This window comes from Curcuma longa, chromosome 21 (genome assembly GCF_044706935.1).
Source record: "Curcuma longa cultivar G26 ecotype Majalengka, Jawa Barat chromosome 21, ITB_CL_G26_1.1, whole genome shotgun sequence".
Classification (NCBI taxonomy): Eukaryota; Viridiplantae; Streptophyta; class Magnoliopsida; order Zingiberales; family Zingiberaceae; genus Curcuma; species Curcuma longa.
In genome coordinates this window covers 5,478,250-5,499,114 of record NC_133881.1, presented here as the reverse complement: position 1 = coordinate 5,499,114, position 20,865 = coordinate 5,478,250, and the positions used below count along the sequence as shown (strand labels likewise).

At 36.6% G+C, this 20,865-nt stretch overlaps 2 protein-coding genes across 2 annotated transcripts; both read right to left on the bottom strand.

Moving 5' to 3' along the window:
- Positions 1-5,017: 5,017 nt before the first annotated feature.
- On the bottom strand, positions 5,018-6,514 carry LOC141815475 (transcription termination factor MTERF8, chloroplastic-like). Its single transcript, XM_074703417.1, has one exon. It carries the CDS (start codon positions 6,512-6,514, stop codon positions 5,324-5,326), a length of 1,191 nt encoding a protein of 396 aa, XP_074559518.1. The 3' UTR covers positions 5,018-5,323.
- Positions 6,515-10,133: 3,619 nt separating this feature from the next.
- Positions 10,134-13,840, bottom strand: LOC141815237 (RHOMBOID-like protein 10, chloroplastic). The gene is made up of 9 exons (XM_074703147.1): positions 13,568-13,840; positions 13,222-13,469; positions 11,653-11,707; positions 11,503-11,583; positions 11,333-11,429; positions 11,147-11,214; positions 10,699-10,797; positions 10,575-10,616; positions 10,134-10,493 (listed from the first exon to the last, which is right to left on the bottom strand). Exons 1-9 carry the CDS (start codon positions 13,733-13,735, stop codon positions 10,353-10,355), a joined length of 999 nt encoding a protein of 332 aa, XP_074559248.1. The 5' UTR covers positions 13,736-13,840; the 3' UTR covers positions 10,134-10,352.
- Between the last annotated feature and the right edge of the window lie 7,025 nt (positions 13,841-20,865).

Here is a 20,865-nt window from a genome sequence, read left to right as displayed (position 1 = left end):
TATTTCTTTTATTAATTTTGTAACTTTTATTCAATCGTCCAGTAATTTTAAATTTAAAAAACAAGAGTCAAAATATATCGAAAATAATATTATATTAAATCCTAAATCATCTTTATTTTTATACCAATTATATTTTTTATTTAATTAATATTATTAGATTTTAATACATGAGATATATATCATAAAATTTATATTTTATTAATTTTTTATATTCAGTAATAATTTTCACTATATTGTTCGACGAATATTGAGTATATCATAAAATCAAATAATTAATAATAAAAAGGATATAATAAGAACCAATAAATAACCTATTTAAAAAGTTAGATTAATAAATTAAAGATATAATAATCTCACATTAGAAGATTTAAGAAAAATAAATAAATAAATAATTCAATAAAAATATATAATAAATTCATATTAAAAAACTTTGAGCATATAAAATAATTTTAAAAAATCTAAAACAAAACTAAAAAATATTTTTAAATAAATATTAATAAACAAACTATTTGAATTATAGATTCCATTACGAGTTTGTTTTGTGACAAAACTTTTGTTGTACCTGAATCCTGATCAACAAATAATTAGCTCGTGATCGTGGTTCGGACCAGGGGCGGCTCAAGTCTCTTGGAGGCCCTAGATGAATTTTTTTATTATTATTTTAAAAAATTTTCTTTCACCCTTTTTTTATTCGGACTTGAGACCGACAATGATGGATTTAATAATTTTTTAAAATAAATTAAAATATTAATTTTAAAAATAATTTTTTTTATATAAAATTAAATTTTCTAGTTTTTTTGAGATGCAAAATTATTAATTAAATTTTCATATTCAAGTTTTAATAATAAATTTTTTTCAATTGATAACATTGCTAAATTATTTTTTGTCCTATAGTATTGTCTTTTAATTCAATTGATTTTTCATTTAAATTTTCAATTATATTATTTTTGAAGTTTTGATTTTTATTATTAATAACAAATTTATCAAGTGCACATTTTTGAGATTGATTAAATTCTTCTATTTTTTCATGCGTTTTGTATATTCAGAATCATATTTTTTAGAAGACATATTTATATTCAAATAATAATAAAAAAATATAAGTCGTTACTATTTTATGGAAATAAAAATAATTTAAAATTAAATAATAATAAACCTAATATATGTTTTATAATTTTAATCTGATAATATTTTAAAGTTTGACAAATGACCTGTAAAATGTGAAATTAGAATTATTATATTGATAAATCTTCATAATAATTAAAATATGAGAGTAATTTAGTAAATAAAGGTGAAATATTCAGAATAAAAAAATCTAAAATTTTGAGAATAAAGGTGAACTATTCAGAATAAAAATGAAATATGAAGATAAATTACAAGTTTCTAATGTGAACTTATAAGATTACAAGTTTACAACATTAATCATTGATAAAAACTAAGAAATTAACATAAGCATAAGAAAAGATTTTGATAGGAAAATGAAGAAGACGATACCTTTAGATTTTAAGATCATCGAAAAATCTATAATAAAAGATCGTTCCTCTCCTTGCTCAGAAATGTCTTAGAGAAAAGAAAACAAACTATCAAATAAGTAAAATGTTTGAAGTTGGGCAAAATAGATTATTAGATTAATCAGGAAGGAAGGAGATGAATATAAAAAAACTAATAAATTATAATTTTGAGAATTGAGAAATATTAAATATATTGGAATCATGCCAAAATCTTTATGAAATCCAATGAATGTCAAATCTCTACAAAATCTAATGATCATGTCAAATCTCTCCAAAATCCAATAAAGATATTTTAAAAATTTATTATTCTTTTAAAATATATATATATGGTATACTTTGTCAATTGATCCAGGCGGGTCCTAAAATAGGCCTTAGTCTCTGGTGGGGTTCTATTCCAAGCTCTTTCGTTGTTCGAACTAATAATTGCCCAGTATTTACTAAACTTACGCTATTCCAAATTTCTTAACTTGCTTTGAACCAAACGGTTTTACTTGGGGGCACTCATAACTTGCGCTAACATCATGCTTGGGTCACAACCAACATGCACAACTTTAACTAATTAATAGGTCATTCCATTCCACTTATATCTAATAATTGCTGGTGTTGAAATCTAATGCTAAGGCTAAGATGAGTGTTGAGGTGGAGCTGAAATTCGAGCTGCATAGTTCCAACTGTTAGTATCAAATTTTAATGGTGATGATTTGAAAATTTTTCTTTGATTTTAGTCCCCTAATTATTTTTTGAAAATCAAATATAGATAATTGAGGGAGCCAAGTTATTTTATGAAAAAATATTATCTAATTTTTGTGAATCCCTGCCCACACTACAAAATTTAAGTCTTTTGTGATGAATTAAAAAAAAAACATCACCAAAATATTTTGTGATGAAAATATTTTCGTGAATAATAATTCGTCGTCAAATTCTACTAAATAAAAATAAAAATATTCATAGGGGATGCTCTAAACGTGATTACAAATTGTCAGCATACCTTATGTGCCCCTGAGAAGACATTCATGGAGAAGTACATAGGCCACTATAAGGACAAGTATCCGGATCACTCATCGATGTGTTCTATTTTATAGTGTTTTGATATTCTACTTTATGTTCGTCGTTGGTGATGTTAGATGATTGATTGTTATAGCCATGCAGAGTCTACTACAAGAAAGGTGTCCCCGAGGCAATGGTGCAATGGTAGGACATTCGGATTATGAACCTACGGCGTATTTATATGAATTTCAAAGGATACTGGGCATGTTTGGTGGTCGGTGGGAAACTTCTGTGGGACCGAATACCACAGGGTTATCATTTTTACTACAAAAAAGGTATTCTTCTTTTATGAACCTGCATTAATGCCAAACAAGATATATCAGTTAAGGCAAATCAAACATATTGTGCAAACTATAAGAGTCGGACAAAGTATTTTATATAAGACTTATTTTATTGTTGTGAAAACTATTTATTCTCAATTTCCTAAAATATTCCTATGAACCAAATACAAAAGTAACTATTCTATGACCATTGCATGAAATCAAATTAAGAAATACTTATATTATACTAAACTATAATATAAAAAATATAAAAATTATTATATATTTTAAAATAATTTCAATTGAGGTAAAATTAATAAACGCTTCTAAAAAAGTCAACTAGGAAAGATAAAATATCATTAAAAATTTTAAAAATAATTTAACCCAAGTTAATCCATATTGAGTATTCACGTACCTTTTAAGGCGTCGAATATCTAACCCTTCAGGTCGGTTAATCATGAGATGACTGATTTAATCTCACATAAATTATTCATTGACCACCTGAATTAATCGAGAAGCGTTCAACGGACAACTCAGCAACTCAACATTCTTAAGTAACCGCTTATTAAAAAAAATCATCTAATAATTCATCGTAATTAAGACTTTACAATCCGTCACCTTAACGACGGCACACGATCGATCTAATGATCATCTATGAGAAAGTAAATCAAAAATTACAATAATTAAGACTCAATCCTTAGATACACACCCTACAATTGTACTGTAACTCAGGGCTCCCTATTCACATGCTTAGACCATATACTGTTATTCTGAATGTTAGCTCAAGTCAGTGTCTAATACTGCCGATCCTTAATTTTAGGGGATCAAATTTGAATCCTATTTTTTAAAAAATAATAAAAACACTCAAGATAACAAATTATCCTGCATTTTTTTATTTGTTGGAAATTGATTTGCTTCACTTATAGGACAAGCAAAACTGAGAACGAACATCAGCAAGTTGAGCCACTTCCATACATTGCATGCACTCCTGCCACTTTGCTACTATTTTTAATAGTTCAAAGTGCAAAGTTTTACTAACAAATGACCTGGCTGGATGATCTATAACTAACCGAGAACAAGAAGTTCACCTTGTTTGTTTTTTTTAAGTTGACATCAAATATCTAATTTATGCCAACTAATTCTGAAGTGATTGATTCAATCCCACGAAAATTTTTCAACCACCAAGTATATCAGAAAACGTTCACGGCGACCTATTAAAATTCGTGTGTTTTCTTTGGTCCACTACCCACTCGAGGAATATCACCCTTTAGTACGCTGCAACTGAATCTTGAATCCAAGATCCCCAAGAAAGTTCACCTTGTGATCTATATAGAAGCAAATAGATTTGCCTTATGTTGCTCTTGGAAAATTATGCAATGCAAGTCACTTTAGCAAAAAGATAGAATTCGTCATCTTAGCGGTCCCATACGGTCGGCCTCATAATCATATGTGATGAGGTAAATCGAAAAGTTGCAATTGATCACAACGGAGGAGAGCATTATCTCGGCTTCGTCGAGATTCGATCCTTGCCCACTTCAGCAACTCTGCTCCGTTGTAACCAACTCAACTATGCCCCGAAGGCAATGCAACACAAGTCACAACTTTATTACTCAAATAATGCAGCTTTAAAGTTCGATGATCCACATTTAATGAACAAAGAAAGGTGTTGTAGAGGGAAAGCACAAAAGCAGTCCTTCACTATTATCCACAGGTTAAACATTGCATCTATTTACCATTTTAATTCTTTACTCTTCTCCTAAAAGAATCATCTGCTCATTTCCAGTTCTTTGAGGCATATCTTATTGTTGCCACTTATTGGAGGGACCAAGACTTATGGTTCCGGAGCAACAAAAAGCTTCTCTAACCCCACTTCTTTCTTAAACTTGTTCGTTCCAATTTAATTCTCAGCCATCCAAAGTTTTCATAGGTCCCATGGGTTTCAAAGTGGCCTTTCATGTTTCTAGAATTGCAAGTCACAAACTCACAATTAATGTAGTGTTTTAAATGATTACAGCTATTCAGTATCAAACATGTAATACCATTTCAATCGACAAAATTCAAGTGATCAATCATTTCATCAGTGTGGCAGTGGTTCCTCTCTCATTTATAAAAATATGTTAGGAGACATGATTTGACAACCGTGCAACATTCCATGAGACCTATGGACGAGTAACTACTAAAACAAGGAGATGTTACTGAATGTTCATAAAGGAAGAATGTCTCCTGTAGTAGAGTTTGCATGAATACAAGAATAACAATTGTCTAACATAGCAAGCAACGAATCTGTAAGCCTTTAGCTCGATTGACACACAAAATCAAGATTATGATCCTGTGATTTCTTCTTATCTTCTTGCATATTGACATGCAAAAACAAGATTATGATTCTGTGAATCTTCGCATATTCATGCTTGTTAGCATAAATATTAGGTTTAGAGTTTACAAAGGAGAAGCCATACAATGAAAAATGGTAATATGAACGATAACTTGCAGGGGAAAAAATGACTTACCTCATTGAAGTCTAGAATCGGCAGCATTTGTGTGTTTTAAGCTTGCGTAGAGTTCACTCAGATCTGGATACCTGTCCTTATAGAGGATAATGTACTTCTCTACGAATTTGGCCTCGGAAACCATCATGTATGTTGTCACTTTGTAATCACTTTCACAGTGCCCCCTAGACTTCAAGGTTGCCAAGATCCGATGTCTCGGAATCAACCTTCTCTCCAAGCTCATTATCAATAGTATTGGACGTATAGCAATGTAAGAAGAAGCATATCCAGCCTCATTTATCAAGAACTCCATTTTTCTCTGCATAGTCGTCGAAGACCCTTGCGGGAAGGTAGGACATTTCTGGAATGCCACAACAAAATCGTCCTCTGACCACCCAAAGCTCCGGAACAATTCCATTTGCATCTTGAACTTCTCTGAACTTACCCTGAAGAGTGCAAGCAGAGTGCAATGGAACATCTCCGATGTTCGTGGCACTCCCAAGTCCTCCACGCGACTAATCAAGGACTTCAAGAAATCAGCATTCTGTGCCACCATCAGTGGGGAGTTCCGCACGATAAAGGCGAGCTTTTGGCCGACCACACCACATTCCCGAAGCAACTCAAGGTTGGGCTGGATCTTCTTCTCAATGCTGTACGCAAGAAACCCTTGGTTTCTCTTGAACAACTTCACCAGCGCATCCTTGGATCCGAGAAGGTCTTGCCAAAATTCGATCTTAGGCACAGTGCTTTCGTGTTTCATTTTGACGGTGAAGGGATTCGACCGCACGAGGTGGACGATGTCGGATGGCGAGAGACCCAGATCTTCGAAAGCTCGGAACTTTGGGGCAAGTGTCTTCTCTACGTCCAAAAGAAGACATTTGGGGAAGTAATGTAAAAGCTTTTTTACTGATGCGTCATCGAAACCGTAACTTTTGAGGAAAGCAAGGATAGAGTCGGGCTGCTGCCGGGATTGAATGCCGTTGAGAAGCTTCGAGGCCTCGGTGGCCTTCTCCTTGTCGAAGCCACATGAGTCGACGAGGTACTGGGCCATGAACATGTGCTTCCCAGTAGTGGCTGCGGCGGCAACGGCAGCTGCGGCGGCCGAGGCTGAGTAAGGTAAGACGGAAAAGAGCAGGGCAGCATCGTGGGGGCGAAGAGAACGAGCTGAAGACACGGCTTTGCAGAAGAAGGAGAAGTAATGTAGGCTCTTCATCGTTTCTCCTCCGGAGATTTCGATTTGCCCTTCCCCCAAAACCCTAGCGCGTTTATATTGTTCCGGAACTTATTTTTCGTTCAAATTTTGTCATTGATCCTCAAAATTTGAAAATTTACTTTTACAGTCTAGTTAAATTCGTCGGACAAAAAAAAGTTAGTAAAAGATACATTTCACCTCTCAAATTTCATATATATTTTTAAAAATACCTGTAAATTTTTATGGGGCATTTAGTTGGGATTATCGTTGATAATCTTGATTATCTATTAAAAATTATTTGATTCAAATTATAATCGATTCTCAAATAATACAGTAATACCATTACATCAGCAAATGAGTTATAATTCGAGAATGTGACTACTTTGATAGTTTAAGATTTTTTATAATTTCAAAAGTTAACAAAAATTATTTTCATTATTGATCTTCGATTTTAAAATTGAGTTAATTCAAATATACTGTGGAATCTAATTGAAACTAAGTTAATTAATTTAATAAATTTTAGTTTAAATATTTATAAATTTTAAAAAATGATTTATTTTAAATTTTAAAATATAAAAATAATGAATTAATATTTATTAATTTAATAAATTATTTTATTAAAATAATTAATTTAACTAATTATTTTAATAATATATATAAATTTATTTTAAATTTAAAAAAATAAAATTAATAAATTATATTTAATAATTTAATAAATTATTTTATTAAAATAATTATTTTAATCAATTAAAAATATATAAATTTATTTTAAATTTAAAAATATCTTTATTTTTTTATATATATTATTAATTTATTATCATCATTAATATTATTAATTTAATTTAATTTATTTTAAAAGTAAATTGAATCAAAAATAATATAATAAATATTAAATTGATTATATTTTATTTTCTTTAAATGAATAAGTTGAATTAAACAATATTAAATTATGTTTTATATCTAATTATTTGATAATTATATAATCAAAATTATATATGATAATTTAAATAAACGCGTCCTCATTGAAATACCCATAGTAGTTTGGAAGTACATCGTTTTATACCCCAATTACTAACACTACTAAATTACTTAACGAAATAATAATGTGATACTTTTCATCTATAGTAAAATAAAGTTACATGAAACTACACACTTTCAATCTCTCCCAATTGGCTTCCAAGTTAGATTTCATGACGGTTCGAAACGATGATTCAACCTGTGGAAACCATCACTTTAATTTATAAAATTTCAATCCTTAATTTTTAACCACCTTTAAAGGTGATTATGATTAATTTATGATTCAAAATCGTTGATTGCAATTCGATTCATGATGTGCGATGATTCAAATTTTTATTTAAATTTGAATAAATGTGCAAAATAAACTAAAAAATATTATGTTTTATTTAAGTTATTTATATAGGATAAGAATTAAAATTATATACTTCATTAATTTTTTTGATATTAAAATTTTCTATTTTATTCATTGAAAATTATATTTCTTTTATTATTTTTGTAACTTTTATCCAATCCTCTAGTAATATTTGAGTTTAAAAAAAGAGTTAAAGTATATCAAGAATAATATTATATTAAATCTTAAATCATCTTTATTTTTATACCAATTATATTTTTTATTTAATTAATATTATTAGATTTTAATACATGAGATATATATCATAAAATTTATATTTTATTAATTTTGTATATTCAGTAATAATTTTCACTATATTGTTCGACGAATTAATATTGAGTATATCATAAAATTAAATAATTAATAATAAAAAGGATATAATAAGAATCAATAAATAACCTATTAAAAAAAGTTGGATTAATAAATTAAAGATATAATAATCTCACATTAGAATATTTAAGATAAATAAATAAAAAATTAATTAAATAAAAATGTATAATAATTTCATATTAAAAAAATTTGAGCGTATAAAATAATTTTAAAAAATCTAAAACAAAACTAAAAAATATTTTTTATATTAATAAACAAACTATTTGAATTATAGATTCACTGATTTACTTTGGGGGTCTATCCTTAATCAGCCCATTTAGAGACGGACTGATTACGAGTTAATTTTGTAATGAAATTTTGTTGTACTTGAATCCTCCTGATCAACAAATAATTAATTAGCTCCTTGATCTGGTTTCGAACAGGGTGTGGTTCGGACCTGACCTATAGATAGGTCTATTCTAAGCTCTTTCATTGTTCGAACTAGCTAATATAATAATTGCCCCACTATTAACTAAACTTACGTTATTCCAAATTTCTTAACTTGCTTTGTACCAAACGGTTTTACTTGCGCTAACATCATGCTTGGATCACAACCAACGAAACTTTGATAACGCATGCACAACTTTAACTTAATAGGTCGTTCCATACTTGTATCTAATAATTGATGTTGTTGAAATCTAATGCTAAGGCTAAGATGAGCGTTGAGGTGGAGCTGAAATTTGAGCTGCATAGTTGCAACTGTTAGTATCAAATTTTAATGGTGATGATTTGAAATTTTCTTTGATTTTAGTCCTGTAATTATTTTTTGAAAATCAAATATAGATAATTGAGGGAGCCAAGTTATTTCATGAAAAAAATATTATCTAATTTTTGTGAAGATCAAATATAGATTCTTCCGTTGTCCCTTCCCACACTACAAAAATTTAAGTCTTTTGTGATGATTTTTTTTAAAAAAATCATCGTCAAAATATTTCGCGATGAAAATATTTTCGTGGGTAATAACTCATCGTCAAATTTTATGACGAAAAAAATAAAAATTCATAGGAGATGCTCTAAACGTGATTACAAATTGTCAGCATACCTGATGTGCCCTGAGAAGACATTCATGGAGAAGTACATAGGCCGCTATAAGGACAAGTATCCGGATCTGATTCAATTGTATGCAAGCTTTAGAAAACCATAGATGCCTGTGATTCTAGACTTCGAGGAGGTTAAGTTTTTTCTTTTGTTCCTGCAAATTATCTTTCAATATGCATGAAGATGAAAAGTGCGCAGGATCATGATCTTGTTTTTACATGTTAATGGAGCTATGGCTCACAGATTCATCACTTGTCATTCTTGATAACAAACTATGTACATGAGAAGTAGTTACTCATGCGATGTGTTCTATTTTATAGTGTTTTGATATTCTACTTTATATTCGTCGCTAGTGATGTTAGATGATTGATTGTTATTATTGTATTAATGCAGACTCTACTACAAGAAAGGTATTCTTCTTTTATGAACTTGCATTAATCTTTGCTTGTTTGAGTAGTAGTTATTCAAATCGATATGCTCTATGGAATACTGCAAGGTAGTAAGGAGGGTAGGTCATGGTGAGTTGATCGAGTCAAGTGAGATAGTTAGACAAGAAGAGTGGGCCAACAAGCCTATTGATCGTTCGAGCCCGTCTAACAGGATATATCAGTTAAGGCAAATCATACATATTTTATATAGGATTTATTTCATTATTGTGAAAACTATTTATTCTCAATTTCCTAAAATATTCCTATGAACCAAATACAAAAGTAACTATTCTATGACCACTGCATGAAATCAAATTAAGAAATACTTATTACTATTTTACTATATTACGTTTTTAGGAATGCTTTTCTTACTCCAATTTATGAACCAAATGTAATCAGCAAAAAAGACAGCTCAAATGAGTGACATTTTGGTTGGGTATAAATCATCAGCACAAAGAAAATTAAAAAAAAAAAATTATTACACATTTCTTCTGGAAATTAAATGAGATCCATTTCATATTTTTATTTATTTTGAATCATTTCTTTACGGATGGAAATGGCTATTACCGGGTGAAGTACACAATCCAGTGATTTGTTCATGCACTCAAATCTTGTCCTATGACAATCTTCTCCTGTTGATGAACTGATAAATAGGAGCCTTGTCAGCAAACACTACTTTTCCATCGGCCTTTCGCGACATGTGCCATGCAGGGCCAAGAAACCATGATACCACAGCCCCGCCGAGCAATCCTCCCAGCTGAAACATGAGATATGATTGCCTTTATAGTCGAGAACGATCAATTCAGACAGGACTAAAGAGTGAGATGCCGAAACATACATGACCCCAGTTGTCGATACCCCGAGAAAGAAAGCCAATAACCTGAGCAAATACATAAGAATAGGAAAAGGATATGTAGTATAAATCAAAGGGAAAGAATATGTGCTACGAACTAATCAAGTACCATGTTTAAGGCAATGACATGGGCAACATGGAGCAAATCCTCCTTTGCTCCCCCAACAAGGTTACTATGCCTCAAAACAAAGACAGCATAGGAACCAACCTGTTAATATTGAAGGGCGAAATGTGTTAGCAGACAGTAGAAGGTATTCAGTCTGGCATAAACAATGGTTGTTCATGGAGTAACTCATCCACTCATTGATTTAGCTGCTAGCCTACAGTTGAACCAAGAGTACCCATAGCAACTGTAGGTCAACTTAATCCATGATACAGTGAGTGAAAAAATATTAGTTTACACTTCAATTAAGTTTTAAAGTAAGATTTAGTTAGATGCTGCAGTTTTATTATGACATACTTCCGAGTCTTCTATTCACAAGTCATTTACAAAGAGAATAGTACCTTGTATTTGGTCATCTATGTAGAATATAAAACTAAACATAAAAAAGACTTACTAATCCAAATATAGCACCAGATGCACCAACAGAAGGTGATTGACTGAACTGGTAACTCATCACTGAACCTAGTTTCCTTGCCAAAAAGGGACTAAAATTAAATATTTTGCCAAAAAGGGAGTAAACATAAAAACCAATGGGGGCTTCAAAGATTTTACTATCAGAAGAGTGTAAAAGGATACTTACTTGCTATTGCTGAAGAGAAATATATCGCAAGAAATCGTCTAGAACCACTAATTTTCTCCACTGTAGGACCAACTGAGTTCAAAGAGTAACAATTAATCTGCACAACAATACTACTTAACAAAAGGACTTATCCATGAACTATGACGAGGAAAAATGTGTTATGGACAAACCATAAGATGTCCAATGTTGGCATGCAGAACAGCTGATGTTACAAACCTCCATAGTTGTCCTTTATCAATCAAGCTATTCACCTATAAACATAATATATTGAATTTTAGGTATGCTTTCCTGATGTCTTAAGATTTTCTCAAGGTTCTAACCTTAGCTCCCCACAAAAGCAGCTTCCCTTGTGTTGCAATTTGAGCTGCATAAACCCTAAATTTCACATCTAATTAGATAACTTTCAAGAACTAATGAACAAACTAAAATCATTGTACAAGCAAGTTCAAAAAAAAAAATGCCATATACAACAACAATCAAATATTATCCCGTTAGGTAGGGTCGGCTATATAGATCCTTATACGACATTGGACTTTATCCCCTACTATATCATCATTTATACTTAAATAAATTTTATCTTATTTTATTGTTGCTAACTAAATCTTTTTTGATTTTCTTGTTCCTCCTTAAATAAATTTTATCTTATTTTATTGTTGCTAACTAAATCTTTTTTGATTTTTTTGTTCCTTGTTTGATGTACGTATTTTTCATAAATTCACATCATCTAACTAAAGCATTTATTGATTGCCTAAGTACATATTTGTACCATTTTAAACGCATCTCTCAGAGTTTTCTCTCAATAGACGCAACTCCGACTTTCTCTCTAATGCTCTCATTTTTTATTCAATTAATCCTCATATGTCCACACATCCATCTTAACATTCTCATATCTGCAACTCATCTTTTGCTTATGTGCTCAAGTCATAGTCCAACATTCAACGTCATATAATATAGCAAGTCTAACCGTAATTTTGTAAAACTTTCATTTAAGTTTTAGAGATACTTTACAATCAAATAAAACATTCGACGTTGTCCTCTATTTCAACCATACTACTTGTATTCTATATAAGACATCTCTCTCAATCCTCCCATCGTCTTACAAAAATAATTTTAAATATTTAAAGCTCTCAGTTCTAGACAACTTATCATCTCTTATCTTAACAATTGTCACATTACGTCTAATATTATTCAATTTAAATTTTATATATTTTATTTTTATTTACTAAGTCTAAAACCTCATTTCTAGTATTTTCCGCCAAGATTCTAGTTTAGCATTTACTCCTCACGTGTTTCATCTACCAAAACAATATCATCTACAAATAATATGTACCACGGTACTATGTCTTGAATGTGTCCACTGAATTCGTCCATGATTAATATAAAAAGATAAGGACTTAAAGTTGATTCTTGATGTAACTCTATTTTTATTAGAAATGCTTCAGTTAATCCATCTAAAGTATTCACTTTGGTCGTTACATTCTCATACATATTCTTAATTAGTTTAATATATGCTACGGTAACATCTCTCTTTTCTAGAATTCTCTATATAATTCCTTTTGAGACTCCATCATAAACTTTTTCTAAGTTACTCCCGAATAATGTCAAACAACTCTTATCTTATGTAGGTCTAAAATGGAAAAGAACCACCCCTGGTATCAACAAATTGTACTAAAATGTATCTCATGTTAACATCAAAATGCATTGAACTAAAAGCAAGGCATCAATCTTATACGATCGCTAGGGTTGATTAAGGAATGTGCTCCATCAAAAACCATTAAATTCCTTATAAAATAAATAGATTGGACGTTCATTTATCTATGCAATTACTCGGATCATGAATTAAGATGCTCGAAACAGATACACTAAATAGAAGTCGATATGGAACTCACAGCACGTTAACGGCCAGAAGGACATTGGTCAGCATTCTTCCATTAACGGGCTTCCCTCCAGAATTCCTCATCTGCGTTCTTCCTTCGTTCATATATCCACTCCCAAATTCCTTTCCGGTAAAGAAAGAGAAGCAGGATGAGCACGAGGCCAAGAAAGAATCAGAGAGTTTCTCGACAAAGGAAACACTCTTTGAGGAATATCTTTTGCTGCACCCAAAACCCCTTTTTTGGTCCAGACTATAGCCATCCTAGCGGCATAAAAGGCAGAAACAGAGTTCGGTTAGGAATTTTATTCTAGCATAGAGAGAGGCGACCGCTAATGGTCAGAAGCATAAGGGGCTAATACCGACGACGATACGGGAGGATGAAAGACGAGGTGGAGATTGGCGGAGCAGAGATGGCGGCAGTGCTTGCCCAAACGGAGAGAGGAGGCGACGACGAAGAGATGCGCCGGGGATGTGCTCCCGGAAGAATTGGAAGCTGGGAACCAGTGATGAGAAGAGTACGCCGCCATAAAACGAAGATCGGAACCCAGCGCAACGCCGGCGAGTGGACGGCGGACAAGAAAAGAAGGAGACACAGGTGCTCGAGTTAGGTTAGCTTTGGCCGCAAGAAATTGCGAGGAAAATTTTCATTTGAACCCCTCATACAATTATTACTTTTTGGTATTTATAACCTTTCTGATAGCATTTCAGTGGACATATTTATATATTCGAAGATGAGTTCCAGTCAAAGGCGAAATCTTGATTACGGCATTTCAATCTATGCCTCCATTTCTCAAATGCACATATGCAAAGCGCAATGACTGATTCCAAAGAGCTTTGAAGAAATCAAAACACGAACTAAAAACAAACTAAAGGAGTTTTAGATGGAGAAATGTAGCATCAACGCTTGATCTCAAAAAAGATTCACCATTCCCAACATAACCTAATTGAAATGTTTGCAATAGACTATTTAGACGGTCTACTTTTTCAAATTCGCTATCTACTGAAGAAAAAATCCCCTACAATACATTATAGCGAAATCTCGATCCTAATATACTTGGGATCCATATTGAAAATTTAATTACCCTACAACCATTTATAATTGATTCTCTAAAATTGAGAATACAGTTAGTCACAACGGAGAAAAGTATTGCTTCGACTTTATCGAAATTCGATCCTTGTTCACTTTAGTAATTCTACTCTATTGTAATCAACTTGATTATATCATGGGGACTTTAATTTGATTGATTCTCTCAATGGTTATATAAAGAGTTGATGTATAGCTTATTAATAATCAATTATGATCCATGTAGATTATAGAATAAAAGGGTCTAATGTGATAATTATTTGAAAGGTAATTAAAATCACGGGCTTCTATTTTACATAGAATCCCTCTCTCTCGCTTTTATAAAGATAATTATTATTAAAAATTATTTAGTATTAAAAGTTATCTAGAAAAGTAGTTATCAAAAGGGTAATCATTGAGAGTTATATATGTTCCAGTTTGATATCGATGACGATCAGATCATTAATCAATAATATGCCACCTCAACCTTCGTTGGTCCCGCCGACGAGAAGAACCTGAGGAAGAAGAGAACTGAACGAACGGATTAGTAGGGCGCCGGGGATTCCCGACGAGGACCACTTCCGACGCTCAAGTTAGAAGAGGACAAGAAGAAGTAGTATGTAGATATAAAGAATTCATGATACCTCTCTTCATACCTGCGGGGTTTATATAGTAGCAGAGGGAGCGTGATCTTCGGATCTTAACGTGTGTGATTGGTTGTTACTGCGCCATTAACGACACGATCTCTGACAGTTTCCAAACATCCAACGGCTCAGCAGGGTTGATTATCTTCATTCGACGGTTGTGCGCATAAGTGTGCGGGATTTTCAGGGGACCAAGTTTGGGAACTTGGTCACGTCCTTATCCTTTTGGATGAGCTGATAAGTCTGAGCCAAGGAGAAAGAGTCAGTATATTTGCCCGTTGATGGCTGACCTGATGCGTGAGGTCGGAAGATATGTGGTCGAACTGTATGAATGGCCAAGCTGTGAGAGCATGTGGCCGAGTTGTATGAATGGCCGAGCTGTGAGAGCATGTGGCCGAGCTGTAGGAATGGCCGAGCTGTGAGAGCATGTGACCGAGCTGTAGGAATGGCCGAGCTGTGAGAGCATGTGGTCGAGTTGTACAAATGGCCGAGCTGTGAAGCATGTGGTCGAGCTCTATGTGTGGCCAGGCTGAATGAGCATGTGGCTGAGCTCACCTATGTGTGGGGTTGGGCTGAACTGAGCATGTGGTGAGCTCACCTATGTGTGGGCGGGCTGAACTGAGCGTGTGGGCGAGCTCACCTATGTGTGGCCGAGCTGACCTGAGCGTGTGGCCGAGCTGACCTATTTGTAGGGCCGGACTGACTGCGTGTGGCCGAGCTCACCTAGCGTGTGGTCGGGCTCACCTAGCGTGTGGCCGAGCTCACCTATGTGTGCTGTGTAGCCGTGGCTGAGCTCACCTATGTGTGGTCGAGCTCACCTGTAGCGTGTGGCCGAGCTCACCTATGTATAGTCGGGCTGACTTGAGCGTGTGGGGTCGAGCTGACCTGAATGTGTGGCCGAGCTCGAGTCATGATTTGCCCTTTGACCTTATACATGCTAGGTCGGATGCCACCTTGGACCGATTGTTGACCTCTTTTTGCCATGTCAGACCAGTCGAGACTTGTCATATCACAAAGTCTCCCCACCAAGTCTAGTCGAAGTAGTATAACGACTGACTGGACAACGAATAATCTGAGTATCTTCCCCTTATGTCAGGCCAGTGCTCATCAGCTAAGTGAGGTATAACGTTATAAGGGTTCAGGTCTGGCTCAGTTATGGATCAGTTCGGTGAGTGCCCATTGAGCAGAATAGAGAGGTTGGTATGTAGATTGAAATTGGATTGAAGGGTCGGAAGGAACGCGTCACCCATGATCTCTAGGTAAGGAAACAACACTGATCGAGTCGAGAATGTCTAAACTAAGTTTGGACACGCGTTGTCTGACCAGATCTGGCAAAGGAGACTGTGTCATGGAAGGGGTCTGCGGATGTCAGCCGAAGGAAGATGGCTTGGTGCTTTTGATGAGGTCGGCGATCACGGATCTAATCGCATTTATTAATCTAGGAGGTCCCGACCTCTCTCCCTGTGGCTCCGATACGCGTCCTTAAGTATGTGTCGAGCTCTCATGGAGCTCGGTATGCTTCCTTGTGCATTTGCCGAGCTCTCTTTGAGCTTGGTATGTTTCTTTAAGCATATACCGAGCTCTCTGCTGCAATCTTCACGTATCTCCCACTTCATGCGTTGATCTCATGGCTTGGTCATTCCGCCTAATCCGGAAAAGGTAGAGTCGATTCCTCCACAAAAGCAGGAACAATATGGATATATGGATAAATTCTTTCCAAAAGTGGAACAAGTATTGTAGAATACTTCTCTAACGGTTACGAATATTTCAAAAATCCCACTATAAAAGGGTAGCGGCTACCATGGGTAGAGGTGCGCACACGTATCTTCCCTAATTTCTTCAAGCCTTTTAACTCCTTGCGCTGAACCATCGTAATCTAATGGCTTCTATTAACCACGTCACCTCCACCGGATGACTTTGCCGGCATATTTGACATTTATCCAATCCAAGTGTTGTTGAGCCTTTGCCTTTTGCATCTGATCGCTTTTTCTGCGTCCAACCCATTCTTATGTAAGTCCGACCATGGCTTCCTTATCTCCCAAAACTCCATGGTTCGAAACCCGATGTAGTGTTTATGATCGAGATGTCATCGGCATGTTCCGGACCCAATTCGAAATCCCTCACGATCATATAATTTATGTGCCTCTACCTGATCATCGACCTTGCCGACCTCCCCCTGATCATGTAACTATTTTTTACGATCAAATGACCAGCGGTCTCAGGTTCCCTATCCCCACCTTCCTTTTAGAGTTAGCCCATTACTACCGACTCAATCTCTCCCAACTTGCTCCTAATTCATATCGCCTTATTTGTGGCACTGTCATTATATGTTGGATGTACCAGATTCCATTGACCCCGTCCTTGTTTAATGCTTTATACGCCTTGCGCCAGTTTGAGTACGGGGTTTTCTACTTCTCGGCCAGACAAGGACTCAACTTTTTAGCTAAGTATCCGACCTCCCATAAGGACTGAAAAGATTGCTTTATATTCATTAAACCTCCTCAACCCTATACTTGGCCAACCCAATAGACGACCGACCTGCCCCCTGTCCTTGCTTCGGGTCAGAGCCGCCAATCTCAAGCTTTCTTGGAGGCGTCAACTACACTAGAGGAATTGAGTTTCAATGTCAGTGATCTAGTGGAGAATGAGGTCCTGCTATATCGAGTAGAGCTCAGCCCGATCCGAATCCGGCTGGAGGATCGTTTAAGTAAGAATTTTGTTCGATAACTGGATTCACTATTGCTCATTAACCTTCTGTCTTTTTTACAGGTCGCATCATGCTGAATGCTTCAATGAACAAAGTCTTCAAGTGGGATCTGGCGCATGTCGAGTGCATGTGGGTGATAGGAGATGCTGTTGAGGACCCCGGAGCTTTGCCCTCATCTCGCGTGTCCCTAACGAGCCGACCAACTACTGTTGCCACTCCTCGTCCCAAGACCAAAGGAGCTGGTTCCACTTGAGCTGCCCCCGAGCCGAAGAAACCTTCAACTGCCAAAGGCTCATTTCAACCCTAACTGACTGAAGAGAATCAAAAGAAGAAGAAGAAGACTCAGCCCCTATTACAATGGTCGAGGCTGAACTGTCTAAAAAGCGACAACGTCTTGCGGTCATTGAAGAGGCCAACTCGGGGCCAACATCACCGCCACGACCTCAGGCCCTTCGAAGCAAAGGCAAGGAACGTCTTGACGAGGGGTCGAGAGCACCCTTGCTTTCCTCAACCTTTCAATCTCATGGTGCAGCCTACGAGGAGCGAAGTCCTTTGGTGCGCTCCTTGCCCTCATCACCTTCCCATTCTCCCTTTGCACGTATGCAGATTGACCCCGTGAATCTATTTTCACGAACAGTGGGCGAGGCTGCTACTGAGCGCCTCGAGGCGCATTAGAGACTCCTTCCTCAGCTCAGAATGGTTGAGCTGAGTGACCACTTATATGAGTCCTATATAAAGGTCAATGCGATTATGCTTAGTCTAGTTTACTGTTCTGTTTGCTAACTAAGTATATCTGTTTGCAGATCGGCATGGAGCAAAAAGTTCTACACCGCCATCTGGTTCGATCGGAGAAACGCATCACTCGAATGGATAGTGAAATAACCCATTTACGGGCGGAGTTGGCTGACCGACCACCGATGCAACAAGGGTTGGTCGAAGCCCTGATGGATGTTGACTGAGCCCGAGCCGAGGTGGTCATGGCTTAGAGTGCTCAGTTAAGAGCGCAGGCGAGGGCCAAGGAGTGGAAGACTAAAGCCCAGGAATTGTGCCAGGCTGAGAAGCAAGCTCAGGAGTTTTGTTTACAGGTGGAGCACCTGGTTGTACAACGAGAGGCTGAATTGGATGTGGCCAAGAATCAGCTTCTACAACTGAGGATCGATTTTGATAGGGAGCGGGGTTAGTGGATTCAACAATTGACACAGGCCTGAGCCAAAGAAGAGCATCTCACCTCTGAGCTTAATGCGGCCCAAGTGGAGATGGAAGATCTCCAAACAAGGGAAGAGGCTCGGTTTGCAGAACATCACCGAGCCTTCCTGTCCTCGCCCGACTTCTTTCATTTAGTTGCATTGAGGTCAAGCAAAATGATGGAGTACAACTTTGACGGTGTCATTCTACAATTCATGAAATCAGAGCTTATTGCGCGAGATGTCGACCTTAGCTTCCTAGACTTAAAGATGGCCTGGAACGCTCTACCCGAGGTCGATCGACGGGATTATCCTGATCCCGAGGGGGCTAAAGGGCCTCAAGTTCTTGCTGTGTAGACCAGCCATGCCAAAGTATCATCCGAGCCAGTTGATCCTCTTTTTTGCTACTCCTTTGTCAAAGCCTACTGACCCTCCTGCTCCATCGGACCCAACATCAGCAGTCGAGGTCAAGTGGGCCTCGAGTTCTTGTATTTTTTATTTTTTTTGTTTTGTGGTCTTCCTATATACTAAAAGATATTTAGAAACTTGTGTCTAGTTTCTTGTCGAGTTTCTTGCTTTTCTAATGTGCTTAGTACTGCTAAGCGTTTAAGGTCAGATAGAACCAATATAGGTCAGGTAACATCGGGTCAGAATTTCTAAGTTAAATGAATGACAATAGAGAACCCGTCCTACATGAGTGAGAGATGAATTTAATCCAGGTGAGCGTAAAATCGCTTGAGTGGGTGTGAGGTCGATACTTTTCCGAGCGAACCAAAGTGATTCGGATGGGCGAGATCAGGGTTCATTTGAGCCCCTCTACCGAGGTCTAGACGAAGGCTATTTCCGGGTTGACTTTCCTATGTGAGCGAAGTCTTACCCGCTCAATAGGGGTCTTTCCTATGGCTATGTGAGCTCGTGCTTTTTGACACTGTGAGAGGCGGCGTGAGGTGAAGTGTCATCCGCCTTACCTGCGTACTTCCTAGGCTCTGACAATGCTTCCATTATAAGTCAGCTTTATAGGGAATGATGGCTGCACACTCCTCATCTCCTGCGCCTTCTGGGCATCGCTGGCACAGATCTACGGCTATGGTGTGTGAGATCGGACGGTGATGGTGCAAGCTATGGGACTATATATTTGAGGTTACCTCAGCTTTTCGGTCACTCTCTAAAGTTTTTTTACCTTTGGCATAGCTGATCTTGCCGAGAAACCATGGACAATGCCGCCATGGAGAGATACCTGTGGCAACTCACGGAGGAGAAAGAGGAAGGTGAGTATGAAGTTGGGACTTGGGCTTTGAGGCTGCTATCTACTGCGGCTAGTCAATGATGCTTGCACGGGAACGGGATGAAGCGAACGAGCGGAGCAGGCAGCTGGAGCAAGAATTGGCCGAGGCTACTAGTAAAGTGCGGAAACTCGAGAGGGACGTTGCTAGGGCGCTCGAACAATCCCAGAAGCTTAAGCAAGACCTGGCCGAGGCCACCGAGGAGGCATAGCGGCTCGACAGGGAGTACGGTGAGGGCCTAGAACGGGTGCTGGCACTGGAGCGGGAGTTGACCAAGGCAGGTTCCGTTCATGCACCGTCCTTGTTGCCGTTATCAAGCATAGGCGCGACCTGGTATGAGCAAGACAGTGACAAGGAGTCGTTGTTGTCTATTTTGCCCCCCGTACTATATTTTGCTTTGTTCTATTTTACTCACCGTACTATTTTTTGCTCTGTTTAAATATTATGATGAATAGACCCGGGTTGGCCTTATAATTGTTTTATGAATTCGCGTGGTTTGGCTTATCCTTGCGAGAACTGCATCTTTATCGAGTGAGGAAGTCATAGCCGAGGAATCAAGGCCGTAGAAGATCGAGATAACCGAGCTTATAAGAAGGCGGGGCCAACAGTGAGAGGCTGAGAGATCGGGGCCGTGGAAGGCCGAGCTATCTGAGCCTGTAGTAAGGCAAGGCCGTCAGTAATAGAGCTGAGAGGGCTGAGAGGTCAACGCCATGGAAGGCCGAGCTATCCGAGCCTATAGTAAGGCGAGGCCGTCAGCGATAGAGCTGAGAGGGCTG